The sequence below is a fragment of the Hemibagrus wyckioides genome, linkage group LG15, assembly GCF_019097595.1.
Source record: "Hemibagrus wyckioides isolate EC202008001 linkage group LG15, SWU_Hwy_1.0, whole genome shotgun sequence".
Lineage (NCBI taxonomy): Eukaryota > Metazoa > Chordata > Actinopteri > Siluriformes > Bagridae > Hemibagrus > Hemibagrus wyckioides.
The window spans coordinates 2774582-2794304 of NC_080724.1; the positions used below are offsets into that span (position 1 = coordinate 2774582).

Genomic DNA, 19723 nt, shown 5'->3' on the forward strand with positions numbered 1-19723 from the left:
TTCACTTCCACCCAAGCAGGTTTTGCAGATCTAGGTCAATGATGGCCTACTTAGTTTGTTTTATTATGTATGTATGTATGTATGTATGTATGTATGTATATACACCGATACACCGAACATCCTGAGCACTGACCGGTGAAGTGAATAAGACTGATGATCTCCTCATCATGGCACCTGTTAGTGGGTGGGATATATTAGGCAGCAAGTCAACATTTTGTCCTCAAAGTTGATGTTAGAAGCAGGAAAAATGGACAAGAGTAAGGATTTGAGCGAATTTGACGAAGGGCCAAATTGTGATGGCTAGACCACTGGATCAGAGCATCTCCAAAACTGCAGCTCTTGTGGGGTGTTCCCGGTCTGCAGTGGTCAGTATCTATCAATAGTATTCTTTAAGTCCTGCTAATATCTTGGTGCCAGATACCACAGCACACCTTCAGGGATCTAGTGGAGTCCATGCCTCAATGGGTCAGGGCTGTTTTGGCAGCAAAAGGAGGACCAACACAATATTAAGCAGGTGGATATAATGTTATGCCTGATCAGTGTATTTATTTATGTATGTACGTTAATCTTCCTACAAATTTTGACCAATCATACCCAAGTTCTGCACATGTAATCGTCATAGTGAGCCTCACCAAACTTATCAAAATAAACAAAATCAAAATAATTTTGAATGTTCCAAAGTTTGCACATAATGGGCTCAAACCTCTTCTAGGTATACATTACTCAGGTGTAGATACTTGCACAATGTGTGTGTGTATGTGGAGGTGGGAGACTTGACCTTTCCTCCTACAATCAGAGAATTACTCCACTGTCAATGGTCAAAACATACACATCATGAGGGAAAATCATTCTTGAATCCCTCTGCCTTAATTTAATTATGGCTCGTTTTTCCTGTGAATGCTTAAACAACTGCTCTAGTGCAACTCAAGTCTGGGTGCTTGGCCCCTGAAAATACTGCTTGCAGCTTTCATCTTCTATTTTTTATTTTTTTTAATTTCTATATAAGTATTTATGTATATTCCGTTTTATATCAGCGGGCAGTCATAAAAAACAGTCCACTACATGTTATACTGTGTAAGGTTGTGTATGTATGTGACCCATAAAAATGTATTTGATTTTTATTTCCTTATGATGCACCCTGAATACAATCATAGATCTTTTTCTGAAAAAAGGTTTGAAGTATTCCAAGCAGTGACAGAATGTCAAGAAGAGGAAGGTCAAGAGTTAACTGGCCAAGAGTACTGACCGCACAATGGGAGACCATATCTCTTTTAATTAGTTCATACTTACAAGGGTACTTGTAACCACTGAAGATAAATGAGTCGCAGCTGACAATGAGAAATGAGACCACAAAAAATCCACTGTACTGAAAATTATACTGCCTTCAATCTTCAGATAAAGATTAGGTCTAGGCCAATATAAAGTAAAATAAATAAATAAATAAATAAATAAATAAAGTAAAAAAAAAAGGCATTAAAATAAATTTAGCTTTTGTATAATAATATAAATGAGGAACATGTACAGGAGAAATAATTACAAATAGAATGATTGATTTATTGAATTGTCTTCAAATACTTTAATTCCTTTTCTTACAGTTTAAACACAGATGTCATTCAGTTGGACTCACAATTGCTTTTTATTTCTTGATTTTTATTTATGTATTTTAAAACTGCTTCTTTTGTTAAAATATTGTTCTTGCTCATCTTTTTTGTTAATAAGAAACAATCTCTAGCTAATTTGTCAGAACTAAATTCAGTTCAAGACATATCTACAGTTATTATTTCACTATTCAGTTTAAAATGCACATGTATCTGCTATAAGTTTTATCTACTATTTATAGTAAGTATGTACATACCATAAATATATACATATACAATTATATTTACAATATACAAAACTACACATGGGTAATTAGCGGATAAAAAGTTATGCTGCAGGATTTTGCCAGCATGGTTCGAGTCCTCCTGTCCCCTAAGATGAGAACTGCAGCTCTTGTGGGGTGTTCCCGGTCTGCAGTGGTCAGTAAATATCAAAAGTGGTGCAAGAAAGGAACAGTAGTAAACCTTCAACAGGGTCAAGGGGGGCCGAGGCTCATTGATGCACGTGGGGAGAGAAGGCTGGACCGTGTGATCCGATCCAACAGTTAATGCAGAACCCAGAAATGGGTAAGAATACACAGTGCATGATGGGTCAGGGCTGTTCTGGCAGCAAATAACCAACACAATATCATTGTTATGCCGGATTGGTGTAGATTGTGCTTGTAAATGTTTTGTTTATAAATCTCACTTAAGTTGTTGAGTGGGGCCTCTGTGGATCGGGCTTCTTTGTCCAGCATGATAAACAATTAGATTGATATTTGGAGGAAAAGTCACTTTGAAACCTTTGTCATGCAGATCATTCCTGAATAATTTTTAAGGCGGTGCAGGGTGTTCCCCAGGTAAGTAATGCACATTCACCTTGCAATTCACATGATGAAAAGGATAACATGATTCATCAGACCTGTTGCTCAGTTCTGCGGTTCACGTGACAATGTAGAGGGACAGGGGTCAGCATGGGCACTTAGAGTGGTCTGTTAATGTGCAGCAAGCTGCACTGCACTATGTGTCCTGACACCTTTCTATTATAACCAGCGTAAACATTTTCAGCAATTTGTGCTACACTAGCTCTTCTGTGGAACTGGACCAGACATGTTAGCCTTCCCTCCCCATGCACACCAGTGAGTCTTGGGTGCCCATGACTAGCCATTACAGTTTGGTGCTTGTCAAAGTCAAGGGTTCTTGCCAACTTTGAGAACTGACTATGCCTAATTTATCCCATCAATAATCAATGTTATTCACTTCAACTGACCACAGATTTTGTGTTGTTATAATCAGTGACTTGACTCTCTCTTTTCGTGCTGCTGTCTTGTGCCAAAATGGACGCCACAGTCATCTTCAATCACTGAAACAAACACAGCTGCAAGGCTTAAAGAGATGCAGCACCTGGATTGGCTGAATCTATAAACATGGTCCCCATAATCTCCTTCAGGCTACACTGCACTTCACTGCACCTGCCAAATATGATGCCATCCAATGTCTTCTATGTCATCCCAATGGTTACCCAATCCCCAGATCTCGTGCTCAACCAAAAGAAATTTTAATATGGTCCCCCAAATGCATCTCTAGCTCCACAGTAACAGTTACAAACCTCCACTTTCACTGAATGTCCCAAACATATCCACCAAAAATGACACCAAGCTTGTAAACTAGATCAGAATCTGTTTATGACTGTTCCATTTATTTATATGATCTGATTGCATTATTTATATTACTGTACGACTTAATATGAGACACTACTCCATCTTATCATTCAGGAGAATATAAGGCCATGGCAAATTTCTGTGCTACTGAACTACTGAAAAGTGGTATTTTGACCCGTTTGTACACGTTTCTTTTTGTTATGTTATAAAAACTGTTACGACCTCAAGATGGTAGGTGTAAGGGTACCAGGAGTAACATTTAAGTGGTGACACATTTAAGTGAGGTTGGTAGCAATTGACAGCCGAATCACCGTATTGCAAGGATAAAAAGAGTTTTTTTATTGTTTACGGCAGAATCAGAACAAAAAAAACATGAATAGATAGATCTACAATAATTTATCTTCCAACCAGAAGGGAAATGAGAGGATCCACAGCGGCGCCAAATGAAAGAAAGAAATATAACAAAACAAAACTAACTCGCCACAATCCTCTAATCTATCTAGGAAAATAAAAGGGAAAAGAAAAGGTCTTCGGCGTTTCCACGCCCTATCTAAACTACTCTAACTAACCCAAACAAAACATACAGGGAGTGGCGCTTGCTCCTATACTAGTGTCTCTATACAAAATCACTTTCCTACGTGTAGCACAATCAGTTACCAGTAACTTTCTAGATCAGAGTGAAGTGAAGTGAGGTAGGCAAGGGAGAGAGCAAAGAAAAACAAGAGAGAAGAGAGTGAGCGTCCACACAGGCGTCTCTTTTAAACTGACACGGATCTCAGGGATTGGCAGCGAACGCGGTGACGTCACACAGGTTAATGATGATAGATGTCTCCGCTGACGAATGGGATTCCAAGGGGGTGGGGAACCTAAGAGGCGGTGAGAGCAGGAAGAGATAGAAAGAGAAAAGAACACCGGCACAACCTTGGGCCGTAACACCCCCACCCTTAAGAACAAACCCGTTTGGTAAATCGAGCAGAAAAGTCACACCCTAGAAAGAGCGTCAGCCAAAACATTTTCAGTACCTTTCTTATGTCGGATCTCCAGGTTATAATTCTGGACTAAAAGAGACCATCTCATCAGACGTTGGTTATGATTATACATCCGAGATAAAAACACAAGAGGGTTGTGACCGGTATATACCACAACAGGTAGATTGCTAGAACCAACATAAACCTCAAAATGTTGCAAAGCGAACAACAAAGCAAGGGTTTCCTTTTCGATTGTAGAGTAATTGAGTTGATGTTTGTTAAATTTGCGGGAAAAATAACTAATGGGATGATCAATACCACATTTATCCTCCTGAAGAAGCACGGCACCCGAACCAACTGCGCTTGCATCAATGTCAAGCTTAAAGGGTAAGGTACAATCAGGGGCTGCAAGAACAGGGGTGTTACATAAAAGTGTTTTCACACTATCAAAAGCACTCTGACATGCATCAGACCACACAAACGGCATAGACGGGCTAAGCAATGTTGTTAACGGGTTAACCACGTTAGAGAAATTTTTACAAAAACTGCGGTAGTAACCGGCTATCCCCAAGAACCTCCGTAGTTCTCGGCGGGTAGTAGGAACTGGAAACTGCGAAATAGCAGTCACTTTCGCCTCGACCGGGCGGACTTGGCCCTGTCCAACCTCCTTACCGAGGTATGTGACAGTCGCTTGGCCAAACTCACATTTTGCTAAGTTTGCTAAGTGTGAGTGATGCAGAAGAAAGTTGCTGAAACACACGCTTTAATGAAGCGACATGATCACCCCAGGTCATAGAATAAACCACCAGATCATCAAGATACGCACTGCAATTTGGTACGTCTGTTAATGCTATATTCACTAGACGTTGAAACGTTGCAGGTGCGTTTCGGAGACCAAAAGCCATGGCAGTATACTGAAGAAAAGAATCTGGAGTTACGAATGCGGAAATTTCAGAAGCTCTTGAAGTAAGCGGGACTTACCAATAACCTTTAAGCATATCTAATTTTGTTACAAAACGTGCAGAACCAACGTTATCAACACAATCCTCCATGCGTGGTAACGGATAACTGTCTGGAACAGTGACTGCGTTCACTTTGCGGTAATCAGTACAAAACCTGTACGTTCCGTCCGGTTTTGGCACTAGCAGGCATGGGGAACTCCAGGGACTAGAACTAGGCTTGGCTAAATCATTTTCTAGCAAATAGTTTACTTCCTCAAGCATAATAGATCTTTTAACCACATTTAGACGGTAAGCATGTTGTTTTATGGGCCGAGCGCCATCCACATTAATATCATGTTTTAACACATTTGTTTGTTTAGGAACATCGCTAAATAGACACTCAAATTCATATATTAATTTAGCAATATCCGTCCGTTGGTTGGCAGGCAAATGCTTGAGGTAAGAACTTAAATCTTTTAAGATCTCTGAATTGGCTAACCTCACGCACTGCTGAGGAGTATTACGAAGGACTATCTCATCCTCATCAGCCTCTGGAGTCTCGATCGAGGGCAACTCCGCGACTGCAACAGCGGCAGAACAGCAGGTTCTGAAGTTGGCACGAATGCGCTTTTCACTTTCTTTCCAGAATGGTACACTTTTAACATATTAATGTGACACTCGAGTTTGGCGTTTTCTGTCAGTTGTGTAAATCAAGTAATAGGTCTCACTCATTTTCTTTTTTATTACATAGGGACCACAGAAACGAGCAGAGAGAGACAAACTGGACACTGGTAAAAGTACGAGCACTTCATCACCGGGAGAGAAAGAGCGCGCAACAGCCTTCTGGTCGTATTTTTGCTTCATACCTTTCTGTACACCGGCCAGAGAGTTTTTAGCTAGAATACACGCAGAGTGTAAGCGATCACGAAATTTGCTAACATAATCTAATATATTCATTTTCGGACTTGATTCAACAGCCAGCATTCTCTCTTTTAAATCTTTCAATGGACCCCTTACTTGATGTCCGAATACAAGTTCGGCTGGGCTGAACCCAATAGATTCTTGTATGGTTTCTCTCGCAGCAAATAATACCAAAGGGACTCCCTCATCCCAATCCTTAGCTGTATCCAAGCAGTACTTACGAAGCATGGACTTGAACGTTTGGTGAAAACGTTCAAGCGCACCCTGACTTTCAGGATGATATGCGCTTGAAACGTGATGAGTAATGGCGAGTGAGTGTAATACCTGCTTGAAAAGCTTAGACAAAAAATTTGTCCCTTGATCACTTTGAATGATTTTAGGAAGACTGAAAGTAGAGAAGAATTTTATCAGTGCTTTAATGATAACGGGTGCTGTGATTTTCCTCAAGGGAATCGCTTCAGGAAATCTAGTGGCGACACACATGATGGTTAATAGGAATTGGTTTTTGGCAAAGGGCCCACACAATCCACAATTATGTGTTCAAATGGCTCTCCAATTACTGGTATGGGAGTCAAGGGTGCAGGTGGAATCACTTGGTTCGGCTTCCCTACCAACTGACAAGTGTGACATGCGCGACAATATCTAGCTACATCCCTCTTTAATCCTGGCCAAAAGAAATGTTTCAAAATTCTGTTGTACGTTTTTGTAATTCCTAGGTGACCAGCGAACTGATGATCATGCGCAAGACATAAGACATGATTACGATAAGGAGACGGAACAACAATTTGATAGACAACATTCCACTCAAAATCCTTATCAGCATTCGCACACCATTTCCTCATCAATAAATCATTGTCAACGAATAACGTACATTTCATGTCTTTCAACTCATCAGACGAAACAGCAGAAGTGAAAGAGCGAATAAGAGATTCGTCCTCTTTCTGCGCAATAATAAGTTTCTCTCGTGACACAGGTAACTGTAACATGTCGCTCTCAGCCACATTAACAGGGCTCTCTGTAACTACTTGCTTTTCTAAAGACATCTCATTATTAACAGGTTTCTGACCAGCAAGGAGCGGAGAGAAGAATGAATTAGACAACTCAACTACATCACCAAACTTGCGCGCCTGAGCGCGAGTAACTGCGCACGCGAAAACATTAGAGTGAGTGTCAGACAAATCCGAATGACAGTATAAATTTGGTTTATCAACAACCTCTAACACAGGCATTACCTTTCCTCCTGCCAGGTCATTTCCAAGGATGAAGTCAACGCCCTTCACAGGAAGTGTCGGACGCACAGCCACTCTCACAAATCCTGTACACAGATCACTCTGGAGATGTATGCAATGTAACGGCGCCTTGATGCAACTCATCTCAATGCCTTGTACAATTACACTAGAACCACAGAAAGTGTCATCCGACAACTGCAATTTATCTGCAACAATAAAGGACTGCATAGCACCAGTGTCTCGAAGCATCTTTACCTTTATCTGATCCTCGGGACTTCCAGATAAGGAAATTAGCCCTTCCAGAATAAAAGGTCGATAGCTGTCATCGATTCTTTTACCAGCTGTGTTAACAGTAGTTTGAGTTTTTAAAAAACCTACGCCTTTCGCTTGTGGGTGTTGTTTTCTTTTTAAAACTGAACAATCAGCAATGACATGACCCTTTTTGTGACAGTAAAAGCATTCGCGTTCCTCTCGAGCTGGTGTTGATTTGGAACGATTTGCTTGTGCATAAGGTGCAGATTGGGTTTTCTCTAAGCGTGTAGGTGTAAAGACGTTCTTGTGCGTTAACACAAATTCGTCCGCTAGAACAGCTGCGTGCAACAATGAGGATACCTTCTGTTCGTTAAGGTAAACAACAACTCGCTCTGGCAAGCAACTTTTAAAGTCCTCCAGTAACATCAGCTCCCGTAGCGAGTTAAAGTCAGTCATCTTACTAGCTGTGCACCACTTTTTGAATAAAATTCCTTTCTCCCTCGCAAATTCAACAAACGTCTGGGTAGAATTTTTCTTATGTCCTCTGAATCGCTGCCTATAAGCTTCCAGAACAAGCTCATAAGATAGGAGAATGGCAGACTTGACACTCTCATAATTCAAGCTGTCCTCTACCGACAAAGTGGAACAAACTTCCTGAGCCTTACCAAATAACTTGCATTGCAAAAGTAACGACCAAACTTCCTTGGGCCAACGGAGGGAAGTGGCTATTCGTTCAAATGCACAAAAGTAGGAATCTACTTCAGATTCTCTGAATTGAGGTACTAAGGCAATGTGCTTAGTAATGTCAAACGTGCTCTGGGATGGATCAATGGGCGGAGAAACATCAGAGGCAAGAGCTGGGCTTGGCTGCGCGGCTGAACTAGAAGTAACCCTCAATGCCTCCAGATCTAGTTGTCGCAGTTTGACCTCTTTTTCGGCCTCAATCTCGAGTTTACGTATCTCCAACCTCATATTTAATTCAGCCTGACGTGCTTGCGCTTTCTCCTGTGCCTCATATTGCAAACGGGCTAAGCGGACTTTCAGTCGCGCGTCCCCTCTGGAACTAGAGGAAATCGGAGAGAGCGGATCAAAGAGGGGCAAGCCAGCCTTCGCCTCCGCGTCAGCATTAGCCTGACCACTCAACAAATCCTCCTCAGTCCCGTGACTGGGATTCACTATAGCACCGTCCTCAGGGCCAACATTTTCAGCAGTCTCATCCCCAGCACTTGATGAAGGAAGAATATTCTTCTCATGCAAACGCAACAATATTCTGTCCTTTATTTCTGCCTTGCGACTTTGTTTATTCACTACAATCTGATAATGGTCAGCTACCATTAATAAATCCTGCTTCCTACAAAAATTCAGTTGTTCTAGTGTCGGGTTTAGAACAAAGTCCTGCAAACTGTAAGCCTCCATCACAAAGAAGAGTTAGCTAGGCACAAGATCCCTACCGCGTACACGCGCACTTTACGCACCAACGTCAATTGCCACCAACATACACAAAAATGATCACCATTCCAGGTATCACGAAATTGATGATCCCGGACGAGCCCCCATTAAATGTTACGACCTCAAGATGGTAGGTCTAAGGGTACCAGGAGTAACATTTAAGTGGTGACACATTTAAGTGAGGTTGGTAGCAATTGACAGCTGAATCACCGTATTGCAAGGATAAAAAGAGTTTTTTTATTGTTTACGGCAGAATCAGAACAAAAAAAAACATGAATAGATAGATCTACAATAATTTATCTTCCAACCAGAAGGGAAATGAGAGGATCCACAGCGGCGCCAAATGAAAGAAAGAAATATAACAAAACAAAAGTAACTCGCCACAATCCTCTAATCTATCTAGGAAAATAAAAGGGAAAGGAAAAGGTCTTCGGCGTTTCCACGCCCTATCTAAACTACTCTAACTAACCCAAACAAAACATACAGGGAGTGGCGCTTGCTCCTATACTAGTGTCTCTATACAAAATCACTTTCCTATGTGTAGCACAATCAGTTACCAGTAACTTTCTATCCTCTTTTCCCGGCGGTAGATCAGAGTGAAGTGAAGTGAGGTAGGCAAGGGAGAGAGCAAAGAAAAAACAAGAGAGTGAGCGTCCACACAGGCGTCTCTTTTAAACTGACGCGGATCTCAGGGATTGGCAGCGAACGCGGTGACGTCACACAGGTTAATGATGATAGATGTCTCCGCTGACGAATGGGATTCCAAGGGGGTGGGGAACCTAAGAGGCGGTGAGAGCAGGAAGAGATAGAAAGAGAAAAGAACACCGGCACAACCTTGTGCCGTAACAAAAACTCATTTGATATCTAAACAAAAATACAGCGGGTAAAAGAAGTGTTGAACACATCCCCATTTTTTTCAGTAAATATATTTCTAAAGGCGCTACTGAAATGAAATTTCCACCAGATGTTGGTGACAACCCATGCGATCCACACATGCCCACAAGAAATCAAACCATAGATGTTCAGAAATTAAGTTATGTGTAATAATGTGAAATGACACAGGGAAATAGTATTGAACACATGAAGAAAGGGAGGTGCAAAAAGGCTTGGAAAGCCAAGACACCAGCTTAAAATCAATCAGTAATCAGAAAGCAATTCTTTGGCACAAAGTATTAAATAAATTTCAGTTAGCGTGTTCAATACGTTTTCCCTGTGTCATTTCACATTATTACACATTTCTGGACATCTATGTGTAGCAATACTGTCACTTTATGGGTGTTTGGGGCAGGTCTTGATTGGGCTTTTGTTCCGAGAGTATAAAATTGGCATTAGAGACATCACTGGGAAAAACCCCTACCTAGCATTGCCTCATTTCCGGAGTGCCATGTGAATGCCTGTGAGGTAAACGTTGTTTGTTACATTTGTATGGCAGATTGTTTATGCAGGGTTTACTCAAGACTGCTTTATTTTTAGTGTGGACTGAGGAGCCGGATGAGATGCTCGTAATGGTCATCGCTAAAGGGCATCCTCGCGTGGGTTAAACTGACGGTTATCAGGTACGTCATTATTTTGAATAAAGGTTTGTTTTAAATCGCTTAATTAGCAACTTTTACTTCGCCGGTGTGTTTTGTAGCTACCCAGCTAACGGTTGTCTAAGCAACGTTGCAGCAGGCTTTGGGCTTGTGGGTTCGTATGACCATCTGATAGAGTTGCTTCCACATCCACTTATGTTAAGGAAGCCGGACTGTGTGACATCTGGTGAAATACATTTACTGAGAAAATGGTGACATGTTCAATACCCGCTGCAGACCTAAAATGATGGAAAACAAACTGAGGCTGTTCTGTGCTTAAATGTCTTGCTTCCTCAGTCTCACTGAGAACCTTTCAATTTCCTTCATGCATCATCTGATCTTCTCTATCAGTGATACCATGGAATCAAATATAGTAACATTTAAAATGAACTCAAATCTGTATGGCATAATTCCAAAATGTAGACTCTCTCTACACTCTCTAAACTTTAATCAAGACTTGTTTAGGTCCTACTGTTGCTTATAGGCCCGTATGTTCCTGTTTACACAACTGCAGTGTTTGACCATATAATGCAAATGATTTATAATCACACTATCCGGGGTCACCCAGCTGAGAATGGGTTCCTTTTTGAGTCCGGTTCCTCTCAAGGTTTCTTCCTTATTTCATCTCTCACCATTGCCTCTGGCTTAATTGTATACATTTAAAAATAACATCCATAAATTATATATATATATATCTGTAAAGCTGCTTTGTGACAGTGTCCATTGTTAGACATTGCTATACAAATAAAACTGAATAGATTCTGAATATCTCAAAGGCTATTGGCTGTTATGACTGATTCAAAGCTCTCAAGTCATTTCATAAGGCAAGGCTAAGCACTAATAAGGCTAATATTTGACCACACTATTTGTATTTTAATGAAGGTTATATGTGATTGTTGATCAAGAACAAAGAACTGGAGCTTATATACTGTATGTTTATGGGAACTTCAGTTTTGCGGAGGAAAATCTCTGAAGGAAAAAACAATAGATTAGCAATAGATTGCAATTCTACTCAACAGCAGCTACTTTATGCCTTATGATTACACCTAGAGTTTAGAAACAGTATCACATTAGGCGGACATGTACACTTGTTAAAAAGTGATAAAAGCATGTTATGATTCACGCTGTGTGGAAAAAATAGGGGGGAAAAGACGCATTAGACTTGGCATAGCATCACAAAATTAAACAACAGTGATTGCAAATGTTTTGTTTGTTTCTGTCTCTCTAGAAACTAGCTGACATTGTGGTTCTTTGCTCTCCATTTAGAAATGTAAATAGAACTGATCTCTGTATTATATACTTAAAGCTTATGTGAGCTTTTCAATCATTTGTAAAATGTGTTTCGTTTTGTCAGAGTGTGAGCATTTAAGGCTGACAGCTATATTTGGCATTTCCGGTATTTAGCTCATGATGTTTAATAGAGCATCTATCATTTAGTCGCTAATCCTATGACGTTTTGAAATTCAGTTCATGTGGACTTGATAAACATGATGAGAATCGGTTGCTTCATGACTCGAGATGGATTGTAAGTGTGACTATACTGGATTATGTAACTGGACTATCCAGTGGATGTTTATATGTGGGAGACTGAGGGCCACTTAAAGAGAATTGCCTGAAACTCTCACTCAGACATGGAGCTAATCCCAGTTCAGAGAGTGCTGCTCTCATTCCTGACTCTTTCTCCACAGCAGTGTGTTTCTTATGAGTTTATGTTTTCCTCCTCTGCAGCTGTGTACTGTATGCGGTTCACGAAATTTTTAAGATTTGTTACTCGCCGCTGCTACATGCCAACTTAAAAGATAGGTCAAGTGTTCCGTCCCATATTCCTCTTCAATCATTTAAAGATTAAATAAAACACATCAGTAAAAGGTTTCAGTTTTGGCATCCAAGTCAGATTAATTGCTTATTTGCAAATGTCAGAAGTGTTTTGTTTTTTTTTTAAACTGAGCACTAGACCACGTCCAGTGGTCACAAGAAAAAACATGAATTACAGGAAAGGCAAAGCCTAATCAGCTACAACAAAGCAAAATCAGTAGCTCTTCATTTCACTTAAAATATTTATTTATTTATTAAGTATATTTACTCATAACATAATTGACATAATATTCTTATTATTCCATCAGGGAGACCTCAGATTATAATGCATGGCTCAACCTCAGGTTTCAGTGCAGTGCTAGTGATAGATAATCGCCCTCTCAGCTAGTATCACAACCGTGTGTCAAGGGTAACGATTCCAGTATTAGAAACACGGTCATGACAAAAACAAGGTTATCGAAAAACAGATTAGATCACTGAACTCAGTGTCTCAGATCCAGTTCTTTGACTCCTTAACATGACGACAATCTCGGAAAAGACAAGTGTGATGTAGCGTGGGGAATTTATAGGCTGCACGTGTGAGGTCGCTGTCATGAAATGATGATTTTGCTAGGTACATCTCTTCTTAGAAAAGAATTCTATATATGTATTAGTAATATATATACACTGACGAGGCATAACATTATGACCACCTGCCTAAAATTGTGTTGGTGCTGCCAAAACAGCCCTGACCCATCATGCACTGTGTATTCTGACCCCTTTCTATCAGAACCAGCATTAATTTCTTCAGCAATTTGAGCAACAGTAGCTCGTCTGTTGGATCGGATCACACGGGCCAGTCACGTGCATCAGTGAACCTCAGCCGTCCATGACCCTGTCGCTGGTTCACCACTGTTCCTTTCTTCTGACCACTTTTGATAGATACTGACCCCTGCAGACCGGGAACACCCCACAAGAGCTGCAGTTTTGGAGATGCTCTGATCCAGTGGTCTATCCATCACAATTTGGCCCTTTTGGTCAAACTCAAAGCTCAAATCCTTACGCTTGTCCATTTTTCCTGCTTCTAACATCAACTTTGAGGACAAAATGTTGACTTGCTGTCTAATATATCCCACTCACTAACAGGTGCCATGATGAGGAGATCATCAGTCTTATTCACTTCACCGGTCAATGCTCAGAATGTTATGCCTGATCAGTGTAGATAGAGATTAATTTACAAGCACGATTTGTATTTGATTTCTCATGTCCACATTTATAAAGAGCTTTTTTTTAAACTGTTTTCAGACTGCAATGACTTCTGGGCGAACATACAATATATCACATGTTATGCCTGATCGGTGTACAGTACATATAACATGAAGCATGGAGTATTCATGTGGGTTTAAATGTAAAGGCATATTATGATTTGATTCCTTTTCATTTTATTTTTCAATGAAGTTATTATTTCAAAACTATTCATTATTTTTAAGGCATCACTGCTTTACTGTAATACCCTGCACAAAATATACAAACAAACAAACAAAACCCAGCAGTGGCTTTGTGGTGCATGGATAATATATTGCGCAGGCATTGTTTAAGTCCTTTTGTGCCTCAGCAATAAGGGTTGCTACAAATCAGTGCTAAGTTATTATGACAAACACACTTATCCTCATTTCTATGATGATTGGAGTGATCTCCTCCACAGTGACAAGTGACAATGACATTGTTTGTGTAAGTATATATATATATATATATATATATATATATATATATATTATATATATATGTGTGTGTGTGTGTGTGTGTGTGTACTGTATATAGACAATTGTAGACAATATAGATTTATTGAAAAAACTGTTAAAGACAAAACAAATGTTATGCTTATTTTGCTAAACTAGTCCACCTTATGCATATATGATGTATAAATGTGGCACAGATTGCCTCTGTGGTTATTGTTTGGTGTTTTAGCCAATCAGCAGCACTTTCCATAGCGTATAAGCGTATAAAGAAAACGGAAGCATGTGTCTTTGTTTTGGCCAGGCCTGGGGTACTTGGGGTAGAGGACTGCCCCTTCTTTGGTGGTGGTGTCTTCCTCAACATGTGTTGTCCTCTTCACCTTCACATCTCTGTGTGTGTGCGCGCGTGTGTGTGTGCGCATGTGCAAGGAAGGTATGTTTGCAGAGAGGTTATCCTGACCCTCTGCCTCTGTTTGTTGGCTCCAGTTCCCTCCTTCAACTCTGTTTTTGACCCTTTGTGGTCTACTGAGAAGGAACAAATGTATCCTTATTTATTTAAACACTGCTTTTATTAGTCTATAAATAATTAATTTTTGTATGGTGACCAATGTTTCTGACCATTATTGGTGATTTGAACCTGAGCATGTGAAATTCCTAGGATAGCGTAGTCGGTTAGTGCAAAGGCTCTTTTTCCTGATCAATTTTTCAGTGTAATTTGCGAGAACAGCTTTCCTAAACCCTGTCCATAACCCTTGTTCCTGCCATATAAACAATGGGAAAAAATTCTTAACCATATGCAAATTTCTTCCTACCTCGTGATTTTTGTTTTAAGCTCAGGCTATTCCATTGGAGAATGCTAATTTGGCTTATAGGGCAAGAAAATAACTGCTGATAAGTTTTCCAATTTGCTGATGGCCCAGTATACCTGAAATCACACTTTGACCAAAAAAGTTTAAAATGTCTATGAACTAAAAAGAGATATATGAACAAATAAAAGACAATAGACGTAAATGTGTTTACGTTTGAGTCAATAGATGAATGAATAAATCAGTGAATGAAGCATTAACCAGCTTAACTCACCTGAAGAACTGTTTTGGCCGTGACCGAGGTCACGATGGTTGTGCATATGGATTCACTCTCCACGATCGTTTGACCCATGGTAAAGAGCATCGGTGTGGCCAGCAAAAAGGAAGCAGCCCACATGGCACTGATCAGCTTCTTGGTGCGGCTGCGCGACATCACGCTCTTCGCCTTAAACGGGTGGCAGATGGCCATGTAGCGCTCGGCGCTCAGACTCGCCACGTTGAAAGCCGTGGCATACGAGCACCCATCACGCAGGAAGTAGTAGCCTTTGCACGCGGCCGCGCCAAAAGCCCACGGATGGTGCACCCAGATGAAGTTATAGAGCTCCACGGGCATGCTGAACAGGAGGATGAGCAGATCAGACACGGCCAAGCTCGCCAGGTGATAGTGCACGGTGCTCTGTAGGTTCTGAAGAGACTTCTTGGTCAGCAGGGTGTACAGCGTTATAGAGTTCCCGAGGCAGCCGATAGCGAACAGAAAGACGTAAATCACGGTGACAAGCAATTTAGAGTAAATATCTGTGTTCACGTCCAGGTCCTCCTGAGCTGTGGTCTTGTTATGGCTAAGCAGCGTGGAATTGTTCTCGCGCGCCACAAGTTGCTCCGTCAAGAAGCGCAGTTTTAGGGAGTCGAGCTCTGTTAGTGTTGCGTTTAGATCCATTACTGTCCTGATTTTGGAATTACTCCATACCAGACGTGTCCAGAGAAAACGTAGTTGTTATGCTTTGTAAGGTTTCTGGACTGGAGATGGAGCCGGTCACTGCGCTCCTGTGCGTGCGCGCGCTGAAGTCGCTGCGCGTTTATATCGCGCGCGCGCGTGGAGGCGGGTGGCTCTCCGCACGGGGAGTGGTGACGCATTTACATTGATTGACGTGGATTTATTTTATTTTTTTTCTTCTTCTTCTAAATTTTAATACCATTTTGTTCCCATTTTCCTGTCGAGCTATACATTCTATAATCTTGTCAACTCACACATTTTAACTGGAATAATATAAATGCACTCAAAAACATAGTAATTTTACTGTTATTACAATAAAAGTATAGTTTCAGGAAATTTTCTAAAGGCTTATTTAAAGACACACATTTGTTTAAGCATTTTATTTGTATATATGTTCATGTATTTAGCATAGAAGTGGGTGTGCTGGGAAATGGTCTCAAATGTACATTACACTGGATTATTTCAGTTCATTTAGACTAATTGATAGTTAGACTATTCAGTTCATTAAAACCAAAGCTTCAAAGAACGCTTTATTCCAAAAAGGTTCTCTAGTGACAACATGGAGTTCTTTGGACTAAATTTTGTTTTGATGAATGTATTTGCATTATTCTGCTATAACTGTCTTTTACGTGTAAAATAATTTTTGCATTCATTGTACTCCATTCTATATTTTTGCACGATTATCAGTACTATTATTATTACAGAAACCAACCAACAAAGCAGTTATGCTGTCATAGCTAGTCTTGCCAGAGTCCCTGCCTGCACTTTACACATTGTCTTTAAACATCACATGATCACAAGCATACCTAATATCTTTCTCTTTCTCTCTATCTTTCTCTGTCAAGCTATTCATCCCACTCCAGAGCTCCCAGGCTTCCGAGTTCACAGTGTGACCACTTCTTCTTTCCGGACCTGCTTGATCCATCCAGATGCTCTACCCCTGGTTAACTGCTGTTGTGGAAAGGGGATTAGTTACATTTGCATTATTTACTGTCCAGTGTCACCCAAATGAGGATGAGGTTCCCTTCTGAGCTTGGTTCGTCTCAAGGCTTCTTCCTCATATCATCTCAGAGCGTTTTTCCTCATAACATAAAATAGTTGCTTAACTTTAAACTTTAGAACTTTTTTTTCTCTATGTTTCTATACTTCTGTAAAGCTGCTTTGAGACAATGTCCATTGTTAAAAGCGCTATACAAATAAATTGAATTGTATTGAATTGAAACCAGAATAGGTTTTACATGGGCTATACTTCTTCCTGTCTCACATGACCTCTTTTTACATCACAGTATTGAGAAGAAGAAAAAATCCTTTTTATCTGATAGAAAGATGTACAGGCCAAGCTAAATAAAATATAAATGAATACAAATTTATAATCTATAATTTATATAGAAATGTACTTCCATTAAACTAAAGAATGAGCATTAATTCACAGGTTTATGAAATTTATTTATTATTATTTCTTAGCAAACATAACAATAAAGATATAATAATACATTTTTTGATATAACAGTTGACAACTTGAATGAATAACCATTTCACAGGCTACAAGGAACCTTCAAAACCTTAAGAAGAGTTCTTAAGAGAACCTTTTCTTCTAAGAGTGTAAATTAATCTGTATCATCATGGCACCTGTTAGTGGGTGGGATATATTAGGCAGAAAGTCAACATTTTGTCCTCAAAGTTGATGTTAGAAGCTGGAAAAATGGACAAGTCTAAGGATTTGAACGAGTTTGACCAAAAGGGCCAAATTGTGATGGCTAGACCACTGGATCAGAGCATCTCCAAAACTGCAGCTCTTGTGGGGTGTTCTCAGTCTGCAGTGGTCAGTATCTATCAAAAGTATCCTTTAAGTCTTGTAAGTTGCGAGGTGGGGACCTGTGGCTAACATCTTGGTGCCAGATACCACAGCACACCTTCAGAGATCTAGTGGAGTCCATGCCTTGATGGGTCAGGGCTGTTTTTGGCAGCAAAAGGGGGACCAACACAATATTAGGCAGGTGGTCATAAGGTTTTGCCTGATCAATATATTTTGCAATTTCAAAATCAAGACACTTCAGTATCTTAGACTGGACCCTACAGCTGTGCAGTGATGTTAATATTCTCAATGTTTAATATACTGATGGATTTGTGTTACTTGGACCAGCACTAATGAATGGAAATGGAAAGATGGTATTGGTATTCGGCAGACAGCTACATCTCCTCACAATGCCTCATGTCTAATTAAATCAGTTTGCCTGGGCCAGAATGACCACACTCTCTGGTCTGACTTGAGTTAAACCACACCTAATGTACATAGCATCAATTCTGATGTAACAGAAACAGATGATAGACTTGTATCTTGTGCAAAGCGCATCTGTTATCTGCAGTTCCACCTCGCTCTCGAATACGGTTTGTGCTACAGCGTCTACATTTCATTTAAAGGCATTTTATCCAAGGGTGAAATTAAATTAGAGATGTTTTTTGAGATACATTTTCTAAACTCTGCGGTACTGAGGACAAACGTCACATTCAGTGAATAGTCCTTGAATCTTTTCTGACAAGAGGGGACAGACTGCAACCTTGAGCAAAAAAATAAATAAATAAATACCTGAACTGTCTACCGATTACATAAAATATGTGTTATGTGCAGTAACGATGAATAGGCCAACCTGAAGATAAAATGGGCATGTATTATGTGTCATGGGAGCAAGAGCGAGAGAAAGAATTTAATGTTTGAATACACTGCTTACAGTAGATGGAAAAAAATGTTCAGACATCTATCTGCTGAAGAGACTCATCCTTTAACCAGCGATTAGAATGAAATGTGTGCTTTCAGGGTACTTTTTAAAGGAAAAAATCCACCAAGAACAACTTTTCCATTAATCTTGAGTCACATCAAAGATTTATTTTGTAAAAAATTTTTTGGATGGTCTATTTTCTAGGTTAAGGGTCTTCCCCAGTGTCATTTGAACAACTGCCAATCACCAGCTTGCTTTATCTCTACCTCAGCAGTGCTGTGGTCCTGTGTTCTGTCCAGCTGTCTCACCTCCTCATCTCTACTCAAACAGATAAGATTCCAACGCTTCGACTTTCATGCTTCTACTGCCATCAACTCTGTCATGTCTTTCATCTCATAGATTGCTCTCTGGCCATGCCAGAACTATAGTTATTACAGTTTGACGCACACCGTGTCTATTGCAGCCTGTAACTTTGAACCCAACCTTTGCTACTGCTCCTGCGTTGGATTTCTGAGATAATTTTTCCCTCCCTCCTGTTAAACAGGACTGTGATTTCAGTGCAGCACACAACAAATGATCACCAGAGTCACTAAGCACTTCAGAAATATTTCAATATAAACATGCTTAATGGATTACAAGGAGGATAAATAAACCCCAAAAAATGGTTATTAAATTCCCTTCACGTTTTGCAGAGGATAAATGAACCCGGTATCAGTCATTTGTTTAAACTTGGCATATAAAACTAATCCAAGCGTTTAGAATGAAATATTTAACCAATATTTTCTCACATTATAACACAGAAAGGCGGCTAATGATCCTCAACTCCACAACAAAGCACTTAATGAAAAAAAAGCACATCACAGCCAAAAGAAATCCAACACCCTGAGGCTTGGATCCATCCAGTTGTGAGTTCAGTGGAGAAGCCTCTAATGTGTCTTGTTCTACAATAACATTTAATTCTCTACTCATGTGCCAGCCTTTAGTCTTTCTTTCCAATATGTGGAGGGGCATATCAAATAGATACGATATCACATGTGGTCTCATTTTATCTCCCGGGCTGCTTTTTTTGTGCATATAAGATAAAAAAGAAAGGCACAGAAGATGGGT

The 19723-nt window shown here is 40.1% G+C and overlaps 1 protein-coding gene across 1 annotated transcript in view; it reads right to left on the minus strand.

Annotated features, from left to right (window-relative positions):
- ntsr1 (neurotensin receptor 1 (high affinity)) overlaps window positions 1–15966 on the minus strand; it is a 34309-nt gene extending 18343 nt beyond the window's left edge. Inside the window, exon 1 of the mRNA XM_058409064.1 lies at window positions 15180–15966. Coding sequence (XP_058265047.1) covers window positions 15180–15842 — 663 coding nt within the window. The 5' untranslated portion in view covers window positions 15843–15966. The remainder of the gene's footprint in view (window positions 1–15179) is intronic.
- Between the last annotated feature and the right edge of the window lie 3757 nt (window positions 15967–19723).